General features: G+C 37.6%; 2 protein-coding genes across 4 annotated transcripts in view; one reads left to right on the top strand and one right to left on the bottom strand.

Annotated features, from left to right (window-relative positions):
• Nucleotides 1-14: 14 nt before the first annotated feature.
• Nucleotides 15-11,311, bottom strand: ap5z1 (adaptor related protein complex 5 subunit zeta 1). 2 transcript variants are annotated; one of them, XM_030141285.1, is made up of 18 exons: nucleotides 11,197-11,311; nucleotides 10,240-10,377; nucleotides 9,065-9,230; nucleotides 8,807-8,957; nucleotides 8,554-8,666; nucleotides 7,977-8,151; nucleotides 7,664-7,717; nucleotides 6,716-6,856; nucleotides 5,660-5,697; nucleotides 4,604-4,766; nucleotides 4,332-4,510; nucleotides 3,957-4,099; nucleotides 3,740-3,858; nucleotides 2,929-3,056; nucleotides 2,260-2,357; nucleotides 2,010-2,142; nucleotides 1,624-1,838; nucleotides 15-1,514 (listed from the first exon to the last, which is right to left on the bottom strand). In XM_030141285.1, exons 1-18 carry the CDS (start codon nucleotides 11,235-11,237, stop codon nucleotides 1,262-1,264), a joined length of 2,448 nt encoding a protein of 815 aa, XP_029997145.1. In that variant the 5' UTR covers nucleotides 11,238-11,311; the 3' UTR covers nucleotides 15-1,261. The 2 variants fall into 2 exon arrangements, with proteins under 2 accessions (XP_029997145.1, XP_029997146.1); XM_030141286.1 differs by lacking the exon at nucleotides 7,664-7,717.
• Nucleotides 11,312-12,414: 1,103 nt separating this feature from the next.
• Nucleotides 12,415-22,078, top strand: part of card11 (caspase recruitment domain family, member 11) — a 37,962-nt gene continuing 28,298 nt past the window's right edge. For both annotated transcript variants that reach the window (XM_030141044.1, XM_030141043.1), the window contains exon 1: nucleotides 12,415-12,639. The gene's annotated coding sequence lies outside the window, so the exon portion shown is untranslated. The remainder of the gene's footprint in view (nucleotides 12,640-22,078) is intronic.

The following is a 22,078-nucleotide window of genomic DNA, read 5'->3' as shown; positions in this document are numbered from 1 at the left end:
CAATTTTGGATGCATTTAATGTGATCCTCTTCTACGAAATATTTGGAATGATAGAACAAAACACCCTGTACCGAAAGGTTTATATGACCATATTTTGACCAGTCCATATTTTCTGCCATGACAACACTGCCTACACTGTCCCAAGTCATTTCACTTTATCCATTCAGTACTCCAGCCAAGTAATGTGCCAAATTTTACTCTACAGACATTCCTTTTTCTAATGGTGCTACTTTCACATATTGAAATTCACACTCATGTCACAATAATATCACATATTTTAGTGAACTCTTGTCCAGTTTGCACAGGCATAAGAGGAAAATATAAAGTTCTTTAATGGAAGTTCAACCATTTTCAGAGTATTTACACTTTAAATACTATATTGTTTTCGCTGCCACTGATTTTGGATTTTTGTTATCTTATGCTCATCTCAAACCACAATGCATCACTAGTATGAAGTGACCTGTCTACAGACCGACTGTAAGCCTTCAGTAGAACTGGTCTGTTATTTATGATCATTACAGAGAATTCTCATCATTTACTGTGTGATTTAAAGGTGAATGTCTTAGTCTTCAGTTACTGTTGAGTTAATGTGGCACAGAAAACTGGGTGTAGATGTTAAACTCATGACACTGATGTAGTGTTTTCCTCACACATTACCCAGTCACAGCTGAATGCACCAATGTATTCAGAGGACTACGATTGCCAGTTGTTTAGTTCAAGTAATGCACTTATTTCTGAGCACTTTTCTGTTAACAGCGTTGATGTATAAAGTAGATTTGATGGAAATTTGCAGAAGATACAGTAACAAAATATACATGTAAATTATACACACAAAGTATAAATGAATCTGAAGTTTTATTTTCATAGTTTTTATACTTCGTCAAGCACTGTGTAGATCACGCTTCAGGTTTTTATAATCTCTGGTAGATAACTGTTACAGTTTTAAACAGTACTTACTCAGGAAGTGAGAAAATCTTTTTTTTTTAATCAGATGATCTATTTTGTAAAATGTTATTTCTGACAAATCGATGTATTAAAAAGACACTATATTGTACTATGATGGCTTTGTGTTTTGTTTTTTGCCAAATGAACACCATTACTGGAATTTTTGATCACATAATATGATTTATTTAAAAAAAACCAAAACAATCTAGAATCATTAATATCTGGCTTTTTGCCCCTTTCATGAGGAAACCATGACAGTTGCTTCTCCAAGATGATAATTATATTTTTTGTGTGTGGAATCAATAAAGTCTGTGTGTCATTGTGAGTGTGTGAGGCTGGTGATGGTCCGCAGTTGCAGTGGCATGGCCACGTTGGTGTCTCGATGCCACTGGGCGGTGTTCACATGGGGAGGTGGGGTCAGGACGCTCTGAGCCACACCAGGGGCTTTGAGGAGTGACCACAACTCTTCCCCTCGAGTTACTATGGCAACAAGGTCCTCCTCGTCAGAGCACCAGGCCGCTGACCCACCTCTGGTTACTGTTCGTAGCTTAGAGAAGAACAGAGATATCCTGAAATAGAGATGGGAAAATACGATGACGTTTCCAATAAGTGAACAAGTTCATATAAGCTTCACCTCAGATATAAAAGTTAGAAGCTGATACACATGCAGGCAGGCACCTGGGAATGAGGTCATGTGACCGCGATGCCAGCTTAGCAAGTGCACTCATTAAGGTGGTGATGACCCTCGGGTTGGGGCAAACTGCCCCTGCGGGCGGGGCTGATGAGGTGATTTCAAACAGCACGGCTTCTAACGCCTCGAAACAGGAAGTGATGAGCCTCACAGAGCAGCGAGCGTCGCATGACACAGAGAGATACTCTCCCAGCACCCACACCTGGAAGCCAAACATTATTAGAGTGTCAGGTTTGGCACAAACTATTATTTTAGTTTAATATTTTACCATTTTTCTGATACATAGTAAAAGAGGCTGAGGTGCAGTTAGTTTTGTACAGGATCCAAAGAATACAGATTTTTCTCCCCTTAATATCTCACAAAGTTTTATTACCACATGTGTGTAGACTTCTTCCTTGCTGTAGACGTTGGCTGTGGTTCCAGCGAACTCCAGCAGCTCGTGGGACTGGTCTACTACAAGAGACGGGTGGAGTTTGCACAGCTTCAGCAGGTGGCAGCTGAACACCCTGCAGAAAAAGCAAGAGGTGGACAGAGCAAGTCAGGACATGGGAGTCCAACCAGGTCCAGCCTCAACAGCAGAGGACAGAGTTAACACTTCAGTTTTTATCGGGGTGTCCGTTTACCTGTGCACCTCCTTTATGTACTTTGGGATTTTGAGCAGGAGGCTGCTCCGCTCCAGCTGCACCAGAATCAAGTGTGCTAAAAGCTTCTCATCAGCCACCTACAGAACAGGAACATTTTAAAATGACCCGAATGCAAGTTTCTCTTGCGCATATTTTGTGTTCCACATATTAAAGTTCTGAAACTAAACAATTAAAGACAAATAATCACAACAAAGATACAATACAATGTTGAAAATATGTACAAGATAGTAAGTAAAAACAAACAAACAAACAAAAAAACAAAGAAATTAACATCAGGAATGAAATTTAAACAAGACAAAGTGATTAAAATCTTAAAAACTAAAATTAAGCTCAAGGCTAAATTAAAAATGACATTTAAAAGTACAGCAGTGATCTGGATGAAACATAAAATGACATAAAATACAGAAGAGGAAGGATATAACAACACTTTAGGCCTGTAAAATGATAAGTTTTGAAAGATAGAGGGCAGTGCCGTGTCTTCTGTTATCTGTCTTATATGCTGTGACTCTGAATGACTACAGTTCTATTTATAAAGCCATGAAATACAGAAAAAGGCAGAAGAAAAAGGAAAATCAACTGCGCTGTCTTTGTACACAGTGAAGACATTTGTCATTATTTTTTCATGAACAAAAAGACAAATTTCTTTACCTTAATGACGGTGTTGAAAAATATGTGCAACAGCACAGGGACAGTCTGGGCACACTGAATGACTCTTGGCCAATCAGCACTCTCGGTGAGCAGCTCATGGAGCGTGCTCAGACGCTCAATTGTGTCGCCTATTAAGGAGACCACAAAACCAGCAAATTCATGTCATGTATATTTAATGTGTAAAACGTAAGACTGACTGATACTAGTGGAAAGGCTGATACTGAAATTAAAATATGACAAAGTAACAAAAAGTCAACATTTATCATGAAGGTGATTCCATTAGGGTTTTCTATGTGTGTAAATCTGAGAGTAAAAACACACATGAAATGTCTACCTTTAATATTTTATTTCATTTAGTAATTTATTCTAAGACTTTCTTTTTGACTGTAGAACTTTGAGATTCTTTTGAATGAAACACACTTTATAAATGCTATTTATTATATTATTTAACAAATTTAATAAAAGGAATAAACTATATCTAAATTAATAATGACAAAACCCAGTTTTCTTAAAAACAGGCAAAATCTAAATTATGAAAACCTAATGCTGAACAATGCAGATCAAAAGCATAGACTACCATATTCGAAGTCTACAGAAAACCCCAAATGGTCTAATTGTTATTTCTAAAGCTGCAGAGACAATAAACTTCATTATCAAAAATGACACAGTGATGGACTGAAAAGTAAATGTCAAATTAGGAAAGTACCTTCCTCTACTTTATATGATCTGTAAAATAAGTCAATATATCATAAACATAGTGAAACCAGCAGCTCTATTTAGATCCACGGCCTTTAACTACAACAGTAATTACCTGAACCTGCTTCCCCTCGAAGTAGGAAGAGGAAAAGCCCTCGGACAGAGGGGTTTCGAAATGCATCCAGTGCCTGAAGGATGCGACCACTTGGCTCAGTAATGGGCAGACATGCTGACCTGCAAAAAACACAAAGCTCCGTTATTTACAAGAATATTAAGCAAAGCTAGCACTTCACCCTTTTAGCAGTTTCAGTCAGACGTATGTATGTGTGCACCTGAGCTGCAAGACCAGCGTAGCAGACAGACAGGGCAGGTCCAACAGAGTGTGGAGCAGCTCCACTGCAGTTCCAGCTGTCACCAGAGAGGGCAGCAGATCCACAAAATCATCCACCATGGCTGAGCTGTCCCACGCCAAGAACTGCAGACACAGACAATGTGAGTCTGAAGTCTGTCTCCATGGACTCCTCAGTGCACAATAACTTGATGCCGAGTCAGAAAATGCACACTAATATATGTAACACAACAAAGAAAATGGCAGATGTAGGTATGAAAGAAAAAAGTATTCAAATATTTACAGATACAATGGGGGAAAAGCTATAAAATAATATAAATTAACTATGCGTGTGCAAAAACATCATGCATGTTTGCACCTTGAGCAGGTTTGGAAAGGAGAGGGTGTACTGTGGAACTCGGAGCTGCAGGTTCTCAATATTAAGTCGAAGGAAACGTAGAAGCTCGTGAGCCAGGAAGGGGTCATTGAACAGTTCTGCAGGGAATCGACCGAACACCAGCTGCCACACAGGCTCACAGTCCACTGCTGCCATCTCACCTGAGTAATGACACACATTCAGCCTCTGTCAGACATGTTTATGGTTCAGTTCATATGTGATTTGGAAAAAGAGAAAGACGCCAGTGCACACACCATGGTTGAGGTAGAACTGGGCTATGGGAACCAGGACTCTGGCAAAAGACAGGTCTGAGCAGAGCCGCCCATAGAGCGCCTTTATGCATGGGAACACTCGGTAGACCAGTGAGGTGTCCTCTAAACACACACAGTCCAGGATGCACACTGCCTCCACCAGGCACTAAAGAGCCGACAATAAAAGAGCTTGGATTATTAGGAAAATGGGATCAGGTTTTGTCTTTTACATGTACCCAAATCAAGTGGTCTCGTACATTTGTCTAACTGAATGTACCTGGAAAAAAAACAAATGCACTGAGACAGAGTAAATGAACAGTAATAGGGGATTTACTCTAGAACAGGGGTGTCAAACATATGGCCCATGGACCAAAACCAGCCAACCAAAGGGTCCAATCCAGCCCAAGATGAATTTGCAAAGTGGAAAAACTACAGTGAAGATATTAACAGTAAACCATGTTGACCTTGTTTTAGTTCAGGGGCCACATGCAGCCCAATGTGATCTTAATTAAAATAATAACATACTAACCTCCAAACTCCAAATTTGGTTCTTGGTTTAATGTGAAAAAAGTAAAATTACATTATGAAAATATTTCCATTTACAAACTATCCTTTCACAATAAAATGTGAATAACCTGAACAAATATGAACTTAACCAGAACAAATATGAACTTGAAATGTCTTTAGAAAAATAAGTGCAATTTTAACAATATAAAGCCTGTTACTAAATGTTTTGTGCATTTGCAGATCCACTGTGATCTGTGAATTGTGTTAATAATAAGCTGAGACATAATATTGATGAAATTTCCCTTATTTTTCTGAAGAAATTTCAGGTTGTACATGGTTGTTCAGCTTATTCACATTTTCATAATGTAATTTTACTTTTTTCACACAAAAACAAAGAAATTTTGGATTGCTATTCAAAGGTTATTATTATGTTATTATTTTACTTGGGCTGTATATGGCCCCTGAACTAAACGAGTTTGACACTTCTGCTCTAGAAGAATTCTTACTTCATTATTAGACCAAACATAATGAATGCACTGTTTGCCGACTCACCGCTTTCTGCAGCTCTGTATCTGTTCTTTTATGAGCCTCTGAGACAGACAAAAGAGATTTAAAATCATTCGTGATTACGTATACACAGTGATGCACAGTGGCTGTCAAAAGTATGGAAACACCCAGTCTTTTATCATTTATAGAAACACATAAATGTTCTCATTGTTTACATGCAACAAAGTACTTAATTAGTAAGTGAGAACATTTATTTTGACCAAATAAACACATAAATGCACAGATATGGGTACGAAAAAGTGAACTATATTTTCATTGAAAAATCTTCCCTTATCAGCTTTAACAGTTTTACATGCTCTAAACTGGCAACTGGGCAGTTAGTTTATCCAAATATTCACCTTAAATATGTTGTCACGTCTCTTGTAAACTTGCCAATAGTGTTCTTAGTTGAATATTTTTTCTGACTTTATGATCCAGTTCATCCCAGAGCTGTTCAGCAGGATTTAGGTCAGGTGACTGGACAGACCATTCCATGAGATATAACACTATAATTGACTGTTTTCCCTCTAAAGCGTGGTTGTATGTTTCAGGACATTGTCTTGCTGCGGCTGAAGTTGGTGTTGAAATATGTAGTGGTAGACATGTCGTATATGCTACATGCTTCAATGCTGACCTGTATCAATGCTGAACAATTAAAGTGTTTTTCAAAGACTATAGTGTATTTAACTGCATGTTCTCCAAACCTGAACAGAAACTTGTGAAGTATTTATGTGACGTATTTTATCTAAAATCCACAGTCACTTTCTGAGGTGACAGTTTGATTAATATTGAGGTTTTTGTGCAAGTATCTGTATATTTTCTATATTATTTGGTCAAACTAATCTTTAAAATCTTCCGACCGCTGAATTACTACATTTGTTGTATATACACAAATGAACATTCAATGTGCCTGTCAAACATTGTAAGACTCAGTTTCCAAACATTTGACAAGTACTGTCAAATGTTATTGTTCTGTTTGATGTGCAAACACCAAAGACACACTTGTACTGAATAAATTGCCTCCTAACGTGTATAACAGTTTTTTCTCTCAAACACACTTACTGCGATCGCTCTGTTCAATGAGACGTTGGCAGTACTGGAAAGCTTTTTCCCTCAGACGTTCCTTTGGGGGCAGCAATCTGCTGGAGGACGAGGTCGCTGAAACCATAGAGATAACTGACCCGTCCACCTCTGACCGGTCATCTGCAAACACAGGGGTTCAGGAATGAGAGGACAAAACTTTCTCAAAGATACACATCGCCAATACGGCAGTTATAATCCCTTCATTTACGGCAAAAAAAAAGTTAGTTTATTGACAAGCTTTGTGGGATTAATCACTGTGTTGCAAAGCAGATAAGAGACAATTAATAATTAATGCTTTAACTTGTCTGCTACGGCATAGATAAGTGATTATATTAGAACGTTGGAATTTAATCACTGAGTCAAATTAAATTACTTTACATGATTTTGATCAAAAACACTGAAGGCATTTTAGTCTAATCAAAACAATGCTAATGAGGAGGAAAGGGAGCAGCATGAGGAGCAGTATATATTAGTAAAAATACAAAAAATAGTAAAATGTATTAATATTTATTTATGGTAATGTATTTGTATATTGTGTTATGCTACAAACATTCAATCACAGAAAATGTCACAGGGTGAAAAATATGCTTCATCTTTACATATTTACTAGAGCTGTACACCTTGACTGTATGTTTATCATCACCTATTAGTCAACCACCCCAGTGATTCATTCATATTTATAAACTCGTTAGAAAATCTGAGGGAAGTCAACAATCACATACAGCAGTGAAAGTGCAGTTAGAGCCACATATTAGGTGTAATCATTAGTTAGATCGAGTGTGCTTGTGAGTCATGACCATTTAAATGTTGTGAGTTGACTTTTGCAACCCAGTGTTTATGCAGAAGAAGAAGTAGGAGCTCAGTTTATTTAAAGGCTTCATAAACGGAGATGCATGCAGGGATGGTCCACACACTCGCGAATCTTACCATTAGAAAAGGAGTGTGAGTGGGAGAGGGAGAGGCTGAGCTGTAACCTGTTTGCTGGAGATGTTGAAAACACAGAGCACGTCATCTGAGACAATCCACACAAATTAATAACAGACTCTGTGGTTGATACTTTAAGGCTAATGTTCTTCAAAAGACCTCAATCACTTGTTCGCTTTTTACTAATATTCCACAGAGCATTTATTTATTATAAGGGAAAAACAACAAGCAAGGACCATTCCAAATTCAACTGTGTGTCATTGACATAAACTAATGAGCCTCTTTATCAGTGAGTTGATCAACCAGCAGGTCTTACCACTGTCTGCTGTGGTGTTACAATTGGAAACAGAGTGATAGGTGAGAAGCCAGTTACGCAGCATGGAAAAGGAATAGACATTCATCCACTGGTCCTCTGTGAAGCCCTGGCCCACACACAGCACTGTGAAGAAATCTCCTGAAACAGTCCCGTCCAGTTCTGCTATAGGCCCCGGCTGAAAAAAAAAAAAAAAACACAAAAATGTATAATATATAGAGGAGAAGAAGTAGTTGCATTTAATGAGCATTTGAAGTTGCACATTATATTAGAATTTGGGGAAAGAAAATTGCAAAAAAATGTTTCGACTTAAGGGACTGAACCTGAAAGATGTGTGTTTATTGCAGTTGTAAATAATATAGCCCTTATTGCCACCTTTTGATGACACCATGCAGACTAGTATATTCGCTTCAAAGGCACATAATTCAGTTATTTTTCTTGTGAGTTTTTGTGAAAAATCTGGTAATTTGATTATAAACAAACCCAAAAGGAAACAGTCTTTTGTATGTAATGTCTCAGAGTTTTTACACTTTTATAGAAGTTAAAACAGACCAGAGGTAGCTGGTCACAGAGTGCTCACCTGACGTGATCTGGGCCCAGAGAAGAAACCTCCTGAGGAAGTCCCGCCTCCCTGTGTGATGCTGGCATAACGCAGCCAATCCACAAGTTTTTTACTGAGGAGGGTCACATGCTCTGTAGTGGAATCAAGTGCAGGAAAAGAACTGAATCATGAATTCTCATTTACAAAACAGAGAATGATTTATGATCCCCTCCTGTTTGGATATAAATCACTGACTACCTCTATTTAGCTTTCTACATAATCTTTGTGGTACCTTCAGTGAGGCACTCCGGGCTATGTGTGATGACGGTATTAAGAATTGGCAAGGTGTGTGTGATTGAGTGAGCTGGTCCTTCTGACTGACGACTCTCCAGAGTACGAAAAAGCTGAGCGCAAAGAGGTGCCACATCAGGCCTAGAACGGGCCTGTTGGGGTCAGACAAGGAAATAGATGGTGTTTATTAATATACAAGTTTTGATGTTTAAGTCCACACCAACAGGCAGAGTAGGACAATATATGTATTAAAGCACACCTGTGAGACCAGCAGAGAGGCAGCATGGCTGTTCAAATGACTGTAGTTCACTTCCTGACCAGAGAGGGGCAATGTTTCTCTGAGAACAGCTGAGCTCAAGACCTGAAGCTGCTCCAAGGGTGAGGAGATGAGTAACAAAATCCTCTTGTGAAGCTCTGGGGGTAATCTTTGGATAATGAAAACAGAAAACACAAGAGTGTAAGGAGAGAGGTTATGCTTATGTTTTATACTATATACTTATGCATGAACACATAATATTTATCCCATGATAGTACTGTTCTGATAAGGTCTTTGTTTGATTTGATTATCAGTACAATGTTAGGTAGTCATAAGTACCATCTGGTGATCAGGACTGTGGCTCTTTGTGTTTTCTCCTTGTCATGTGGGCGATCAGGCAGAGAAAAACTGATACTCACTGTAATACAAATAATTATACTCAAGCGCTATCATTAGGTACATATTTGAGTTACTTAAACTTTATATAACTAGATAGGTCGACTCCACTATATTGCAAATATTTGTCTTTTTAGATGACAATTTTTCAGGCCGTTCCTGTCCAATAAGAACCAAGTATCTTTAGAAAAGTTGATTCTGAATGTTATTATGCTTTTTTTAAAGGACAAAATTCACACCATTGTTGAATAAACTCTTTAAAACCCAGTCAGATTTGCTGGAAAATGCATTGTCACAAAAATGAAAGCAGACCTGTTTTTCTAAACTCATAAAAAATTCACCTTTATGTATAAAGTTATCAAAGTAGTATTTAAAGTACTCCGAATTACTTCAACTTTAAACACATGCATTAGTGATTTGCAGTGGTAACATGAATATTCAAACAACATGTATACAAGTAACAGTGACAGGTACTATTTTACTGCACAATGACTACTCTTAGTTTACATATTTTTCAGCATATTTAGCTGATGATAGATAGTTTTATTCAAGATAAGTTTTGAACGCTGAAGGTTTACTTGCAGTAAAGTATTTTCACTGTGTAGTACTAGTAGTTTTACTTAAGTGGATGATATGGATAATTTTTCCATCACAGGGTTTGACAACAGACAGAAGAGAGATAGAGAGGAGGAGAGGCAGGAGGCGTTCAAGTGAGAGACTGATCAGAGTGTGACAAGACAGCGGTTCATCCATGGGTTGGGGATGTGTGTTAGTGCTCTTACATCCTGGTGAACTTGGTGGCAGACAAGATAAGGTGCAGCCTCTGCAGGGAGTCGATGGTCTCATGGCCGACCTCCTTTGCCTGCAGCAGCCTCACCAGTCTGCCATAAAACTTCTGGAGCTCAGACTCCTGAATCTCCCTGGAAATGAACCGCAGACACTTTTGCTTATCAGCGATTATTGCTAAAAGACTTTACTACTTGGTGCAGTCAAACATTTTTAAATAATTCTGTTTCATATAATTGATTTATGGTTTTGGACATTTACTTGCAACATAGTGTATGAAAACCTGTAGAATAGGATATGGTTACTCCTAAAGAACAAATTAGAACAACATTTTGTGCAATTAAAGACAACCTGCGGATGTGACTATTTATATTATTAATTGGACAAATAGTCACGATAAAGAACTAGAAAATAAGTGTGGTTAAATAAAAATCAAGTTACATAATAGTCAAATTAAAGACCTTGTATTAATAACATAGCAGTACAACGGGCTGCATAGGTGCTGCCTTTAATCAGTCTTCACCATGTTGCAATCAAACAAACGTTACATTTGAACTTCTCCATGACTAATGTTTCTGTTCCTGACGTTCAAGCTGCTGAAGCTCATACCTGAATCCCTCCACCCTTGAATGACCGATGTTGGCTCCACTTATTCCCATAAATAGACTACTAATTACAAATTTGGCTAATTCTTTACAAATATTTCCAAAGAAAAAATGACATTATCATTTATGGTATCTGTGGAATTTTTAAGACGTTTTAATGACAGATTTAAGGATTAATTATCAGTTATAAGAATAATTAAGCTCTTAATTTGGGAATACCGAATTTGCACACCCTGTACATAGCATTAGCATAGTTAGCTTAGCCGACAAAGTAAAAGTGTAAAAAAAAAAAGGCCTGACAACTAAATGTGAAGAGTGCGGAAAAAGCTTCCGTTTCTGTTTTCTTACCTTGCTTGTTTAATTAAACTCTCCGAACCGTGAGAGTACATTTTAAATGTGTGTTATGTATTCATGTCTCAGCTGCTGCGGAAGGTAAACAGTGCATCACAAATTCAGTCCTGACTGAAATCACATGACTTTAACTTCAGTTCCGCCTACGGTATGAGGAAGTCAGCAGCTGTGTTCAGAAAACCAGCCCACACACAGCCAAATCACAACTGGTTGCTAACAGGAAATAATTTTCGTTGCTTTTTGCTTTTATCTTATCAAAAGATAGGTTATCATGCATTATTCATTATTTCCCTATCAAAATTATGTTATATCACACATCCGTCAGTCTCGTGTCTAAAAACAGTAGGCTACAGACATTTAACTAAATATGCAAATTATACTATTGTAGGCTACACTTTCTGCCCAAATAGTGTCGAAAAGTTACAGCTGGATACATTTAACATTGTTAAACACTAACTCTGACTAAAAACTCTAATCAGGCTACTAACTTGCAATTTTATACTATTTACGACTTCTATACTTATTTTATTCTGTTGTGTAGGACAAGATTTTGAAGTTACTTGTTTTCCCCAGGACTCCTGAACGCACCACAGATACTCCGTCATGGATGACCAATAGTTTACTTTAGCAGCTTAACTAAAAAAACAACAACCCAAAAACAAAAAACAAACAAACAAACAAAAAAGACAAAAACCTCTCTTTTCATATTTTACTTCAATGCATCGCCTCAGAATTAATAATATTAGCCTGTTATATTGGCTCATTATTTTCCGTGCATTATGTGTAAATGGTTAACTTGCAGTGAAGTGATGCTTATTTCAAATGCATGATCCAATTTGAAGCTGGTAAAATTTTGCATGTAAAACACAATGTTGCATGTGATTTGGGGCTGGTCTATTGCAGGTTCAAGGTGTGTGACAGCCCAGAAATGCACATACTTGTATCCTATTGAATCCATACTGACCTAACCCTAAAGGAGGTTATTCTTCTGCCCATGTGACAGTGACAGACAGACAGAAGACGGGTCACAGAGGCTGCTGTGCTCTTCCTCACCTCTCAGCTCTAAACTTATTTCCATCCGATCTCACACCGCCTCCGCCTCTCTCTCTCTCTCTCTCTCTCTCTCTCTCTCTCTCTCTCTCTCTCTCTCTCTCTCTCTCTCTCTCTCTCTCTCTCTCTCTCTCTCAGTATGTATATCTGAGTCTGTGAGTCCGGGCCACAGGTCCCCCACGCGCCTCCGTGTATCTCTGAAACTCATCTGGATAAATGGACACAACCTGAGTCTGTCGGGTTTCGTCGGTGAAGCATCCAATTTCGCTCTTTTATTTATTTTTTACTCAAAAAGACAAGAAAATAGCAACAAAACAAATAGAGTAAACAGGTTACCACGCCTACGGGCTTCATTTTAAACTCTTCGGACTAAACTCCGCCGCATCTCAGGTAAGCACGTGTAAATATTCCTCCCTTCCTGCTTTTGAAAACAACTGGGACATTTGTTGTTGATAGTTAAATATGTTAAAATACCTGAAGAACAGGCTTGTAAACGTGCGCCATACTGAGTGGAAAAACTGAGGAGTCACTGACACTTGTTCATGTCACCACAGCGGTGACAGGCTGTCAGTTTCTGCACTCCTGTCAGAACCCGAAATAAACAACTGACTGTTTACATGTTTACATGGGGATGAGTTTGATGGAAACATTTAATAACAACGTATCAGTTTCTGACTGCAAATCACTTCTGCACCTGATTTCTGCTTGTCTGAATGCTGTTTACTCTGATCAGCTTACCTTCCCTTTGCTTTACTCACAACCTTTTTGGCACACATATGAGGAAAGTTATTAGTTTGGTAATGCAATCTGTCATGATCAGGTTATTATCTGGCCTTACTAAAATGTTTGAGATTCCAGTTGCAGGTGCAGGAGACAATGGGATCCAGTGAGAGGGATAAGCACTCAGAAAGATGCAAGAAAATACACACATAGAGATGAGATGTAGTGGTGGAAGAAGTGTTCGTAGTCTAAGGAGTGGAAGTTCCTCACAAGTTCTGCTTTCAAGACCTTAGTAAAGTAAAAGCACAATGTAGGGTACAAAAAATGGAAGTATTGTGCAGTAAAATAAGACTGCTTGGTACTTAAATTTACATCATCATTCTATAAGATCATTGTGCTGTCACGTGAGAAACAGGTATGTGTAAAAAGGGCTCTGAAAAACTGCCTAATTTTCATGCATTTTCTGTTAATTTCAAGAGTTTATTAACGTCACAAGAAAGACAGTTTTGTCAAGACTTAAAGGAAACACTCACCCCTTCAGTAAACATTAAAACTAACACATTTGACATGTGGTCTTCATTGGACAGGAAGATGATAAAAACTAGTGATCTCAAAGGTAATCAACTGTAAGATGCAGGCAGTGGAGTAAGATTTTTTTTTTTTTTAACCAGGAAAAATCCTATTGAGATTAAGAACGTCTTTTAGAAGGGAGTCCTGGCCAAGATAGGCAGCAGCATATACAACACACAGTTACAAGATTACACAATTAAAACATATAAAACAGACACATTTGATCATAAACAGTAAAAATAACATTTACAGGCAGAAGAAACAAGTGCAAGTTGTGAAGTCGGTTATGAAATTGTGATGTACAGTGTTTGCATCTGAGATGAAGGGGAGTAGAGAACCAGAGCTGCATTAAATGGATTTTTTTGGCAAATGTTACTTGGTCAAATGTTCTTTTTAGTAATTAATATGTAAATGTGCCTGAACTGAGAATGACACATGTGACTCCAAAGTGCTGTAGTCTGTTAAAATGCCCATTCAGCTCCTAAAATGTTCCTAATTAGATTGTTTTTACTGTTTTGGTCATTTTTTTCTGTATTATTTTTAAAATGACATTCATGATCCTTTAATGCAATCTCATTTAGGTGCCCACTGACTGCTGTCTTTTTTAGAGTCATGCAAATTACACAAATGTAAAAAAAAAAAAAAAAGAAAAAAAAAAAGCAGAACCTCTGTCCCCTCTTGGTCTAACTCTCCCCTCTGTGAGTCTCACTTCCCTCTGTCTCTACTTACAGAGCCAAGATATCAGATTCCTATAGGCTTCAGCTATTTTGTTGGACAATGGGGCCTTTATGATAGTTTGTACACCTGAACCAATCATATCTACCCATCAGCCTCCTGCTAACCAATCCCTGTCCACTAACAGTAAACCTGGACTCAGTCTCTATAGGCGCACACATCTTTGCAGATTTTCCTGAATTGATTGATTTCTGTAACGCTGAGAAAGACCATCTGCCTGCAGTGTAACTGAAAACTGTTCACTCCTCTTGAGAGTTTTCATTATGTTTTGTATTATATTTTCTAATGAGGTTTAACAATACCGACTGAATGTGGCTTTTTTGACACTGATCAAAAGAAAATGACGTTTTAATGTCAAGTAAAGAAAGGACCTCTGTCTGTGGCCTAAATGAAACGCAAAACAGAATGAGTGTTTGTACGAAGCCATTTGTTCAAAATCAAACCGATAGTTCAATGGAGACCTGTTACCTGTTTGTCATATAAATACATGTTATCTGGAGGGTCCAACCTTTAGTGAAACGATACTGTGGTGAGACCTCGTGATGATAAAATAATACTCTAAACCTCCCTCTAAAAGGTGATAGAAAAACAGAAGTAAGGGGAAAAACAAGAAGCAAGAAGGAGTCAAAGGGGGGGGGCTGCCCACTGACTGAGGGAAAGAGGTCATTGACCATAATCTGCAACCTTTACTGTGTGTTTGGCATGTTTGTTGCATGTTGTTCATCCCATCTCTCTCTGTGCCTTTTGTTTTTCTGGAATCTCTCAGTTGGCACAAAATGACAATTAAATCCTTAAAAAAGATGATGAAGAGGTATGATGTCAAGGTTTTGCTCTGATATTCTCACCTATGTGACTTTAATGTTTCATGACTGCGAATTCTTCCTTCCCTCAGTGTGGATTTCTGTTAGTTCTGATTTGAATTAGAGGTAGATCTGTGTTTTTGGGGTGTGAATTCAGTCTGAGCAGTCTGACCAGAACATCAGCCTTTGTCACAACTCTGCACTGGAGGAGTCACTCAAATAGAAAAGGGGTCGGATGGGGTAGCCGTGGCCTAAAGGTTGGAGAAGCGTCACTGGTTTTATTACCTGGACCAACAGTGTTGGCTGATGTGCTGTTGAGCAAGGCATTAAAGCCCCCATTTGTTCCCCAGGTGCCTGACATGGCAGCCCACTGCTCCTGGTCTGCAGTGTGTGGTGTGTTCCTGTATGTTCAGCCAGTAAATGCAGAGCTCCACATGTACAGTATATACTAATGAATAACGACTGTTCTTCATTAAAATACTATGCACTAGTTCAACTGTTAAAATAAAAATATACTAGTGCAACACTGACAGGGACCATTACACAGTAACAACTTGATACTGAATATTTGATGATATACTTTCACTTAAAAGTAAGGTTTGCTTAACATTTGCTTGCATCACTATAGTATTTTTGCTACAGGTCTGAACACTTCTAACACCAATGGTTTTGTGTTTCCACCTCAATTAAGGACTGTGACCCATTCACACTGGAATCTGATATTAGCCATGTCTAAAAACAAAAATAATTTGGGAAAAAAAAGAAGTGAAATTAGCGCTATGACTGGAAGTGGGAATACAGCAAATGAGCTCTGTGACCATTCAGAGACTGTTCAAAATTTGAGTTACTTGAGATTGGAGAGACTGTGCATATGCCTTCAGTGAAGCAGCACCATGTACGGTGGCTTTTCTGCAGTTAAAAGTAAAACAAATGTGGAAAAAGCCAAGGGCATCACAGAAGAAAACATGATGCAAAGCTTCAATTTGATAAAAAGAGCCTCAGTGTGAACTACTCTACTCACGTTAAAATACTGTTTTTGAGAACTGCAAGAAGAGGAAAACCTGGGGGGTGAATACTGTTACTTTCACTGTGTCCGTGCTGACTGAGAAATTGCATTTTCATTTTCATGGCGACATGAACATTGTGCAAAATGTTGCAAAAGACTGACTGATAGTCAATGAGAAAGGATAGAGTCGACACATGGGTTGTGCACTGAAGCCTCAGCTCACTGTCAGAGACTCTCAGATTAATAATTAATAATTCATAATGAGTGAGACGTTAGTTTGTTTATTTATCTCAAGCCATATCGTCATCACAATAGTGAACAATGTTATCGCACATTGTAGATTTTTCTTTTAGTGCATATAATAATACAATATGCTGAACCCTTTTTTCACAGCTCAGGTGTTTCTAACAATAGTGATGGAGAGACCAAATGTGGGAAAATGTGACACATATTGGCATGTGAAGGCCTTAACAAACATTTTAATGCAATTTTCCCAAGACACTTGAGTACAACCTCCTTCAATGTGTGCATTAAAAAACTTTTTTTTTTAATCCTTGGGAGAAGTTGAATAGTTGGTATTTGGACACAAGATCTCAAAGAGCGGCTAAGGTTGTGTGTTATTATATGAAGAACTACCTTTAACCAGTACAGCTTGAAATTAACCTGATCTTACGTCACAAGTTGATTTATTCTATATCCCATTAAGCTAATGATGCATTAAAAACTGTTGTATATTTTAAATGTACGATTCAGGCTTTTCATTGAAGTATATATAATAAATAATAAATACTACTACTAATGTGCACCTACTGCTTATTACAAACTACAAATAAGTAAAACAATAGTGATGGGATTTTCAAGGAATTTATAGATAAAAAAAAAAAAAAGATTAAATGTTAGCTGTAATTTATTCCCAACAAAAACTAAATGGCTTCATGCAGGAACATGTCAGAATCATCAAACACTAAGAAAATTGTATACGTCACCAATAACTTATCAAGTGTGTATGGTTTTCAAAATTCCTACAATAGAAAAGAACCTTCTTGCATGAGACCCAATGTCTCAATATGTCAGATGTTGGATGAAAATCAGTCTATATCCCCAGAATATTGTATTTGTATTTATTTATTTAGTTACAGGACAGTGTGTATATTCATGACCTTGTAAGCAAAACTGAACCTTAAACTTTAATTCTGCAAGTCTTTCTTTTATTATCATTTGTGCTTTTTCAGTTAATGTATATGTTCTATAGTATATATTTGTTTATTGCACTCATTTACCCCAAAAAAGGTCTCAATGAGGGACAGTTTCAATCTTTTTCACACTAATATTTGAGCAAAAGTCTGCAGAATATAGTTGTGTTTGGTCAGAGTGTAAAAACACTGAATCACGTTGCTTGTGAAGTGTTGTGGGTTTCTGAATTTTTTATCAATCAGAGTGGTCTCAAACATTTACAAATAGGCATATAGTTTATTCGATTTACATCGTTCAATACTTGGATGAAGGCTTCTAGATTAGCAGCAGAAATGATATTAGTATAATGGAAAATCAATGAAAGCTATTTCCATTTGTGTTTAACCTACATGAAGGAGAAAAAAAAGCCTGATCTGACATCAGCCAGAACACTGAACCAGTAATACATACTGTATGTTACAGCAAAAGCCATAAACCTGTGGAAACAGACTGAGAAAATATGAAATAAGTGATGAAAATCAATCAGATAAGAGAAGAATAAGGTCTAATGATGCAACGTTTCATGCTTTAGATGCAGAACAATCAAATATACCAACATACATAGTATCAAAGCCCATAGATTGAACTATTCTTATCAGTGATGATCTGTAGATCTGTAGTTTCCTCCTTGAACCCTCACAAATTCATGCTAGTGTGAAAGTGGAAAGTATTTTCTTACGTGCAATACATGCACAAACTCATTTATTCCTTCTGCCATCAGGCTGCAAAATGAGTCAGGTATAGTATTTGGTTTTGAATAGGTTATATGGGTCTGCTGACTAACTGATCTGTGTTTTCATAAGCTGCTCTCACTGTATGATGTGAGTGATTGATGTGTTGTTACTTATACTGTATTTATAATTCACTTCCTGAACCTTGGAGACTGTTAAACTCAGGGATCAATAAAATTATCTATCTATCTATCTATCTATCTATCTATCTATCTATCTATCTATCTATCTATCTATCTATCTATCTATCTATCTATCTATCTATCTATCTATCTATCTATCTATCTATCTATCTATCTATCTATCTATCTATCTATCTATCTATCTATCTATCTATCTGTGTGTGTGTGTACATATAGACACACACACACACACACACACACACACACACATACACACACACATATTTACACATAAATAAATAAATAAATAAGGGGGAAGAAAGAAAATAAATCTAAATGAATTAAAACATAAATAAATAAAAAGCTATACAGATATTGGAGTTACATATTTATGTTGATAGCTACCATGTCTTCTACAAAGCAGATAAAAGGCTGCCAAGTGGCATAGAACTTTCTGGTGGAACCCCTAACACAGTGGTTCCCAACCTATTTTGGCCCATGACCCCATTTTAACACCACAAATTTCTGTCCATCATAACAGTACTTTCACTCTTATAACTGTTACTATTTTCAACACACTTGATGTAATTTCTATTTATAATTTTGTACAACTCAAAATAATGAAAAAAAGGAAAATTGAGCCTTATTAAAATGTCCTGTTTGAACTATCTGTTGATTGGTGATGGTGTTGATAAATTAAAGTTGACAAAACACCAATTATGCTCATTTTTCATACTATTTCATCTGTATCTATTTTGTGGTGGTAGATGTCTACATCTGATAATTCAATAGAGATCATGACATTGTTTTTATATACTGTACTGTCAGTGAAATTCAGTATTTGCAAATGCTATGTTCATTTTGCATTGAGCTTCATTTTGACAGGGATATGTTGTTTTTTTAATTGGCAAATCATGCATCTTTACAATCTATCTAAATGTATGTGTGGCAGTGATGATGCATTTTCACACATTGTCCATGTGAGACTGGATACTGTGTACTGTTCAAGTTGACAAAAATGTTTGTTTTCACATTTATACAGAGTTTCTGCTTTATAACATAGTATGTCTATACTTTACCAGTACTACCTGCCTGGTAGCAGTAACAGCAAAAACACACGATAAAAGATATAAATAATGGGAAACAAGAATGGAAGCAACATCCTGTCTGAGGCTTTAGTGAATGACTCAGTTTTGCAATGTGTAGTTGTGTGTTCTTGCAAGTCTTCAAGTTGGTGTTGCAATAAATGTGATATGAAATACACTTAACTCCTCTGACCGCAATACTATAAAGAGGCAGATGACTTAAGAGGAAAAGAGAATTGAGGGAGAGACTTACAACTCACATCTGGTTTGAAAAGGAGGAAGCAAGGATGCGCTTTCTCGGTAATGAACTCCAAAATAACAGAGGAGAGAAGAGGAAACACGTATGCGGTTACTGAAGGGGTCCGTGGTGTGTGTGTGTGTGGAACATGTGTTTGCATGCACTGTAGTTCTGCATGTGTGCATAGCTGTGTGTCGGTCTATGTGCAGGCGGTTTTCTCATTTGCAGCATATACACAGTATACACAAATAATACCTGCTGCGTTGACAAGGCGTTATATTTCAGTCTTGGCCGAGCTGGTTTAAAAAGCAGCTTTTCATTCATTATTGCTGAATTCCTACACAAAAAAATCAATCAAACAACAATAATTATCATGGAAAGGAGCTGAGTAAGACCTGCAGCCTTCTCTGACTGGCAGTAAAGCTGAATGTAATTAAGCTGATATTGCTGGTGCATCCTTTGCCAACATCTAACTGTCATCAGATGACAGTTGCATGCAAAAGAATGTGTGATTGTGTGTGTGTTTATATGAGTAATGGTATCAGATAGCCTTGATTTGCCTAACTGTGGGGTAAAAGTCACAAAGCTGGATTATAGGTGAACACCCACTAGCTAGAGAGCATGCAAATACCACAAATGCATGGTCAGTGTGTGAACACGTGTGTTTAGGAGAGAGACTGAAATGATGGAGAAAGGAAATGAAGTGGGAGTGCGAGGAAGATAAAGAGAGAAGACGTGTAAAGAAGAAACACAGGAGAATGGGTTAGACAGACAGGATTTGGTAAGAGTTAATGTGTTTACAAAACAAACAAATGTAGTGGAGGATGTGAAAGAACCACATGAGTGAAGGCGAAGACTCAGATTTGGTCTTTATGACACTTCAGACTTATGCCAGTCACCAAACAGGAAGAAGTTCATTTGTACCTTGGACAGTTTAATTAATGCTGAATGACTGAATCAAATATTAACCTATGTTTTCAGCATTATCTGTCACTCATCCCACACATGCTCCTTTTCTGGGAGTGGAGTGTATCCAAACATGCAGTTATTTGAGTCATTTGCATGCGATTGCGGCTCACATCATTACTATATGACACATCTTTTGTTTATTTTTACATGTAGTGTACTGGTTATGTTTTCTGGCTTTCATTAACATTCTCTGCCGTCTGGAGTTCGAGTTGCGTTGCTTTTCTGTTTAGTGTATCTTTTCTGACTTAGTCTTGTGGATGACTGGCCACATGTAACTTCACCCCCCAGAGAGGTTCAGAAGTCAATGCCTGAGGATGAAAGGATTTTAGTTTGACAATTTGCAAATAGTGGTTGCAACACAATATACACAGGCTGTCCGGAAAAAAAAAAACAGTCACTATTTGCATTTAACTGAGCAAATAGTTCAGATAATTCCACTGGATAATTACTGTAGTGACAGAAATGTTTCAGATGCAACAAGTTCATTAACCCTTTAACTGATGCAGTTTGATGGAGATTGGACTGTTTCAATGGCAAAAGGTCACGTGGTCTGATGAGTCCAGATTGACCCTGTTCCAGAGTCAGAAGAGAGGTGGATGAAGGGATTACACATTATGCCTAGTGTCTACAGTACAAGCCTGTGGGGACAGCGTTATGATCAGGGGTTGATTCAGTTGGTCAGGTCTAGGTTCTGCATCGTTATGTCCATAAAATGTGTTCAGCTGAACCTGGATGTACTGCATGAGCAGGTGGAGACATCAGTAGATGTTCATATCTTTCTGAATGCAGAGGTATATTCCAAGTGTCATCAGGCTCAAATCATAAAAGAATGCTTCAGGGGGCTAGAGACATTTTTACACGTGGATTGGCCTCCACAGAGATGTAATAGCGAACCGACAATGCACTTACTTGTTTCTCACACTTGCTATCACTTGTTTGTGGCATTTCTTATCAGTCAAGGGCACTGTGTACTGGGCACAAAGATTCCTCATTTTCAACAAAGCACAAGTTCAACAAAAACTCATATTCAACTGACCCGGCACATGAACTCCTGAGACATGTAGCTACATGTAAACTATTGGACTCTCACCACCTGCACTGCACTGGCCTCTCAACAGAAGTGTCATTTCTCTTTTTCACTGCCTCATAATGAAATTTCCAGACCTGAACCCCATTGAGAATCTACTTGATGTGATGGAGAAGACCTCACATAGTGGTTCAACTCTCCCATCATCAGTGCAAGATGGTGATGAAAAATTTCAAGTGGTCTAAGTGATGATATACTGAGCACATCCCATAATCAAAGCGACACGTGTTTCAACAAAATATTGTGTGGGACTTTTTTTGTCCAGGTGATATGATTTAAGAGCTTTGGCTTAAGAATCTGTTTTAGATCAGCTCTATTTGTAAAGTGTCATGAGATAACTTTTGTTATGATGTGGCGCTGTATTTATGGTCACTAACCCACTGTTTTGTTCTGTCTGTTTTTTGTCTTGTGCTGTATGTAAAGCTACTGAATACTTGAATTTTTCTCAGGATTAATAAAGTATCTACCTATCTATCTATCTATCTATCTATCTATCTATCTATCTATCTATCTATCTATCTATCTATCTATCT

Source organism: Sphaeramia orbicularis, chromosome 8, assembly GCF_902148855.1.
Source record: "Sphaeramia orbicularis chromosome 8, fSphaOr1.1, whole genome shotgun sequence".
NCBI lineage: Eukaryota > Metazoa > Chordata > Actinopteri > Kurtiformes > Apogonidae > Sphaeramia > Sphaeramia orbicularis.
The sequence above is the reverse complement of the archived record's forward strand: the minus strand, read 5'-3'. Positions and strand labels throughout refer to the sequence as shown.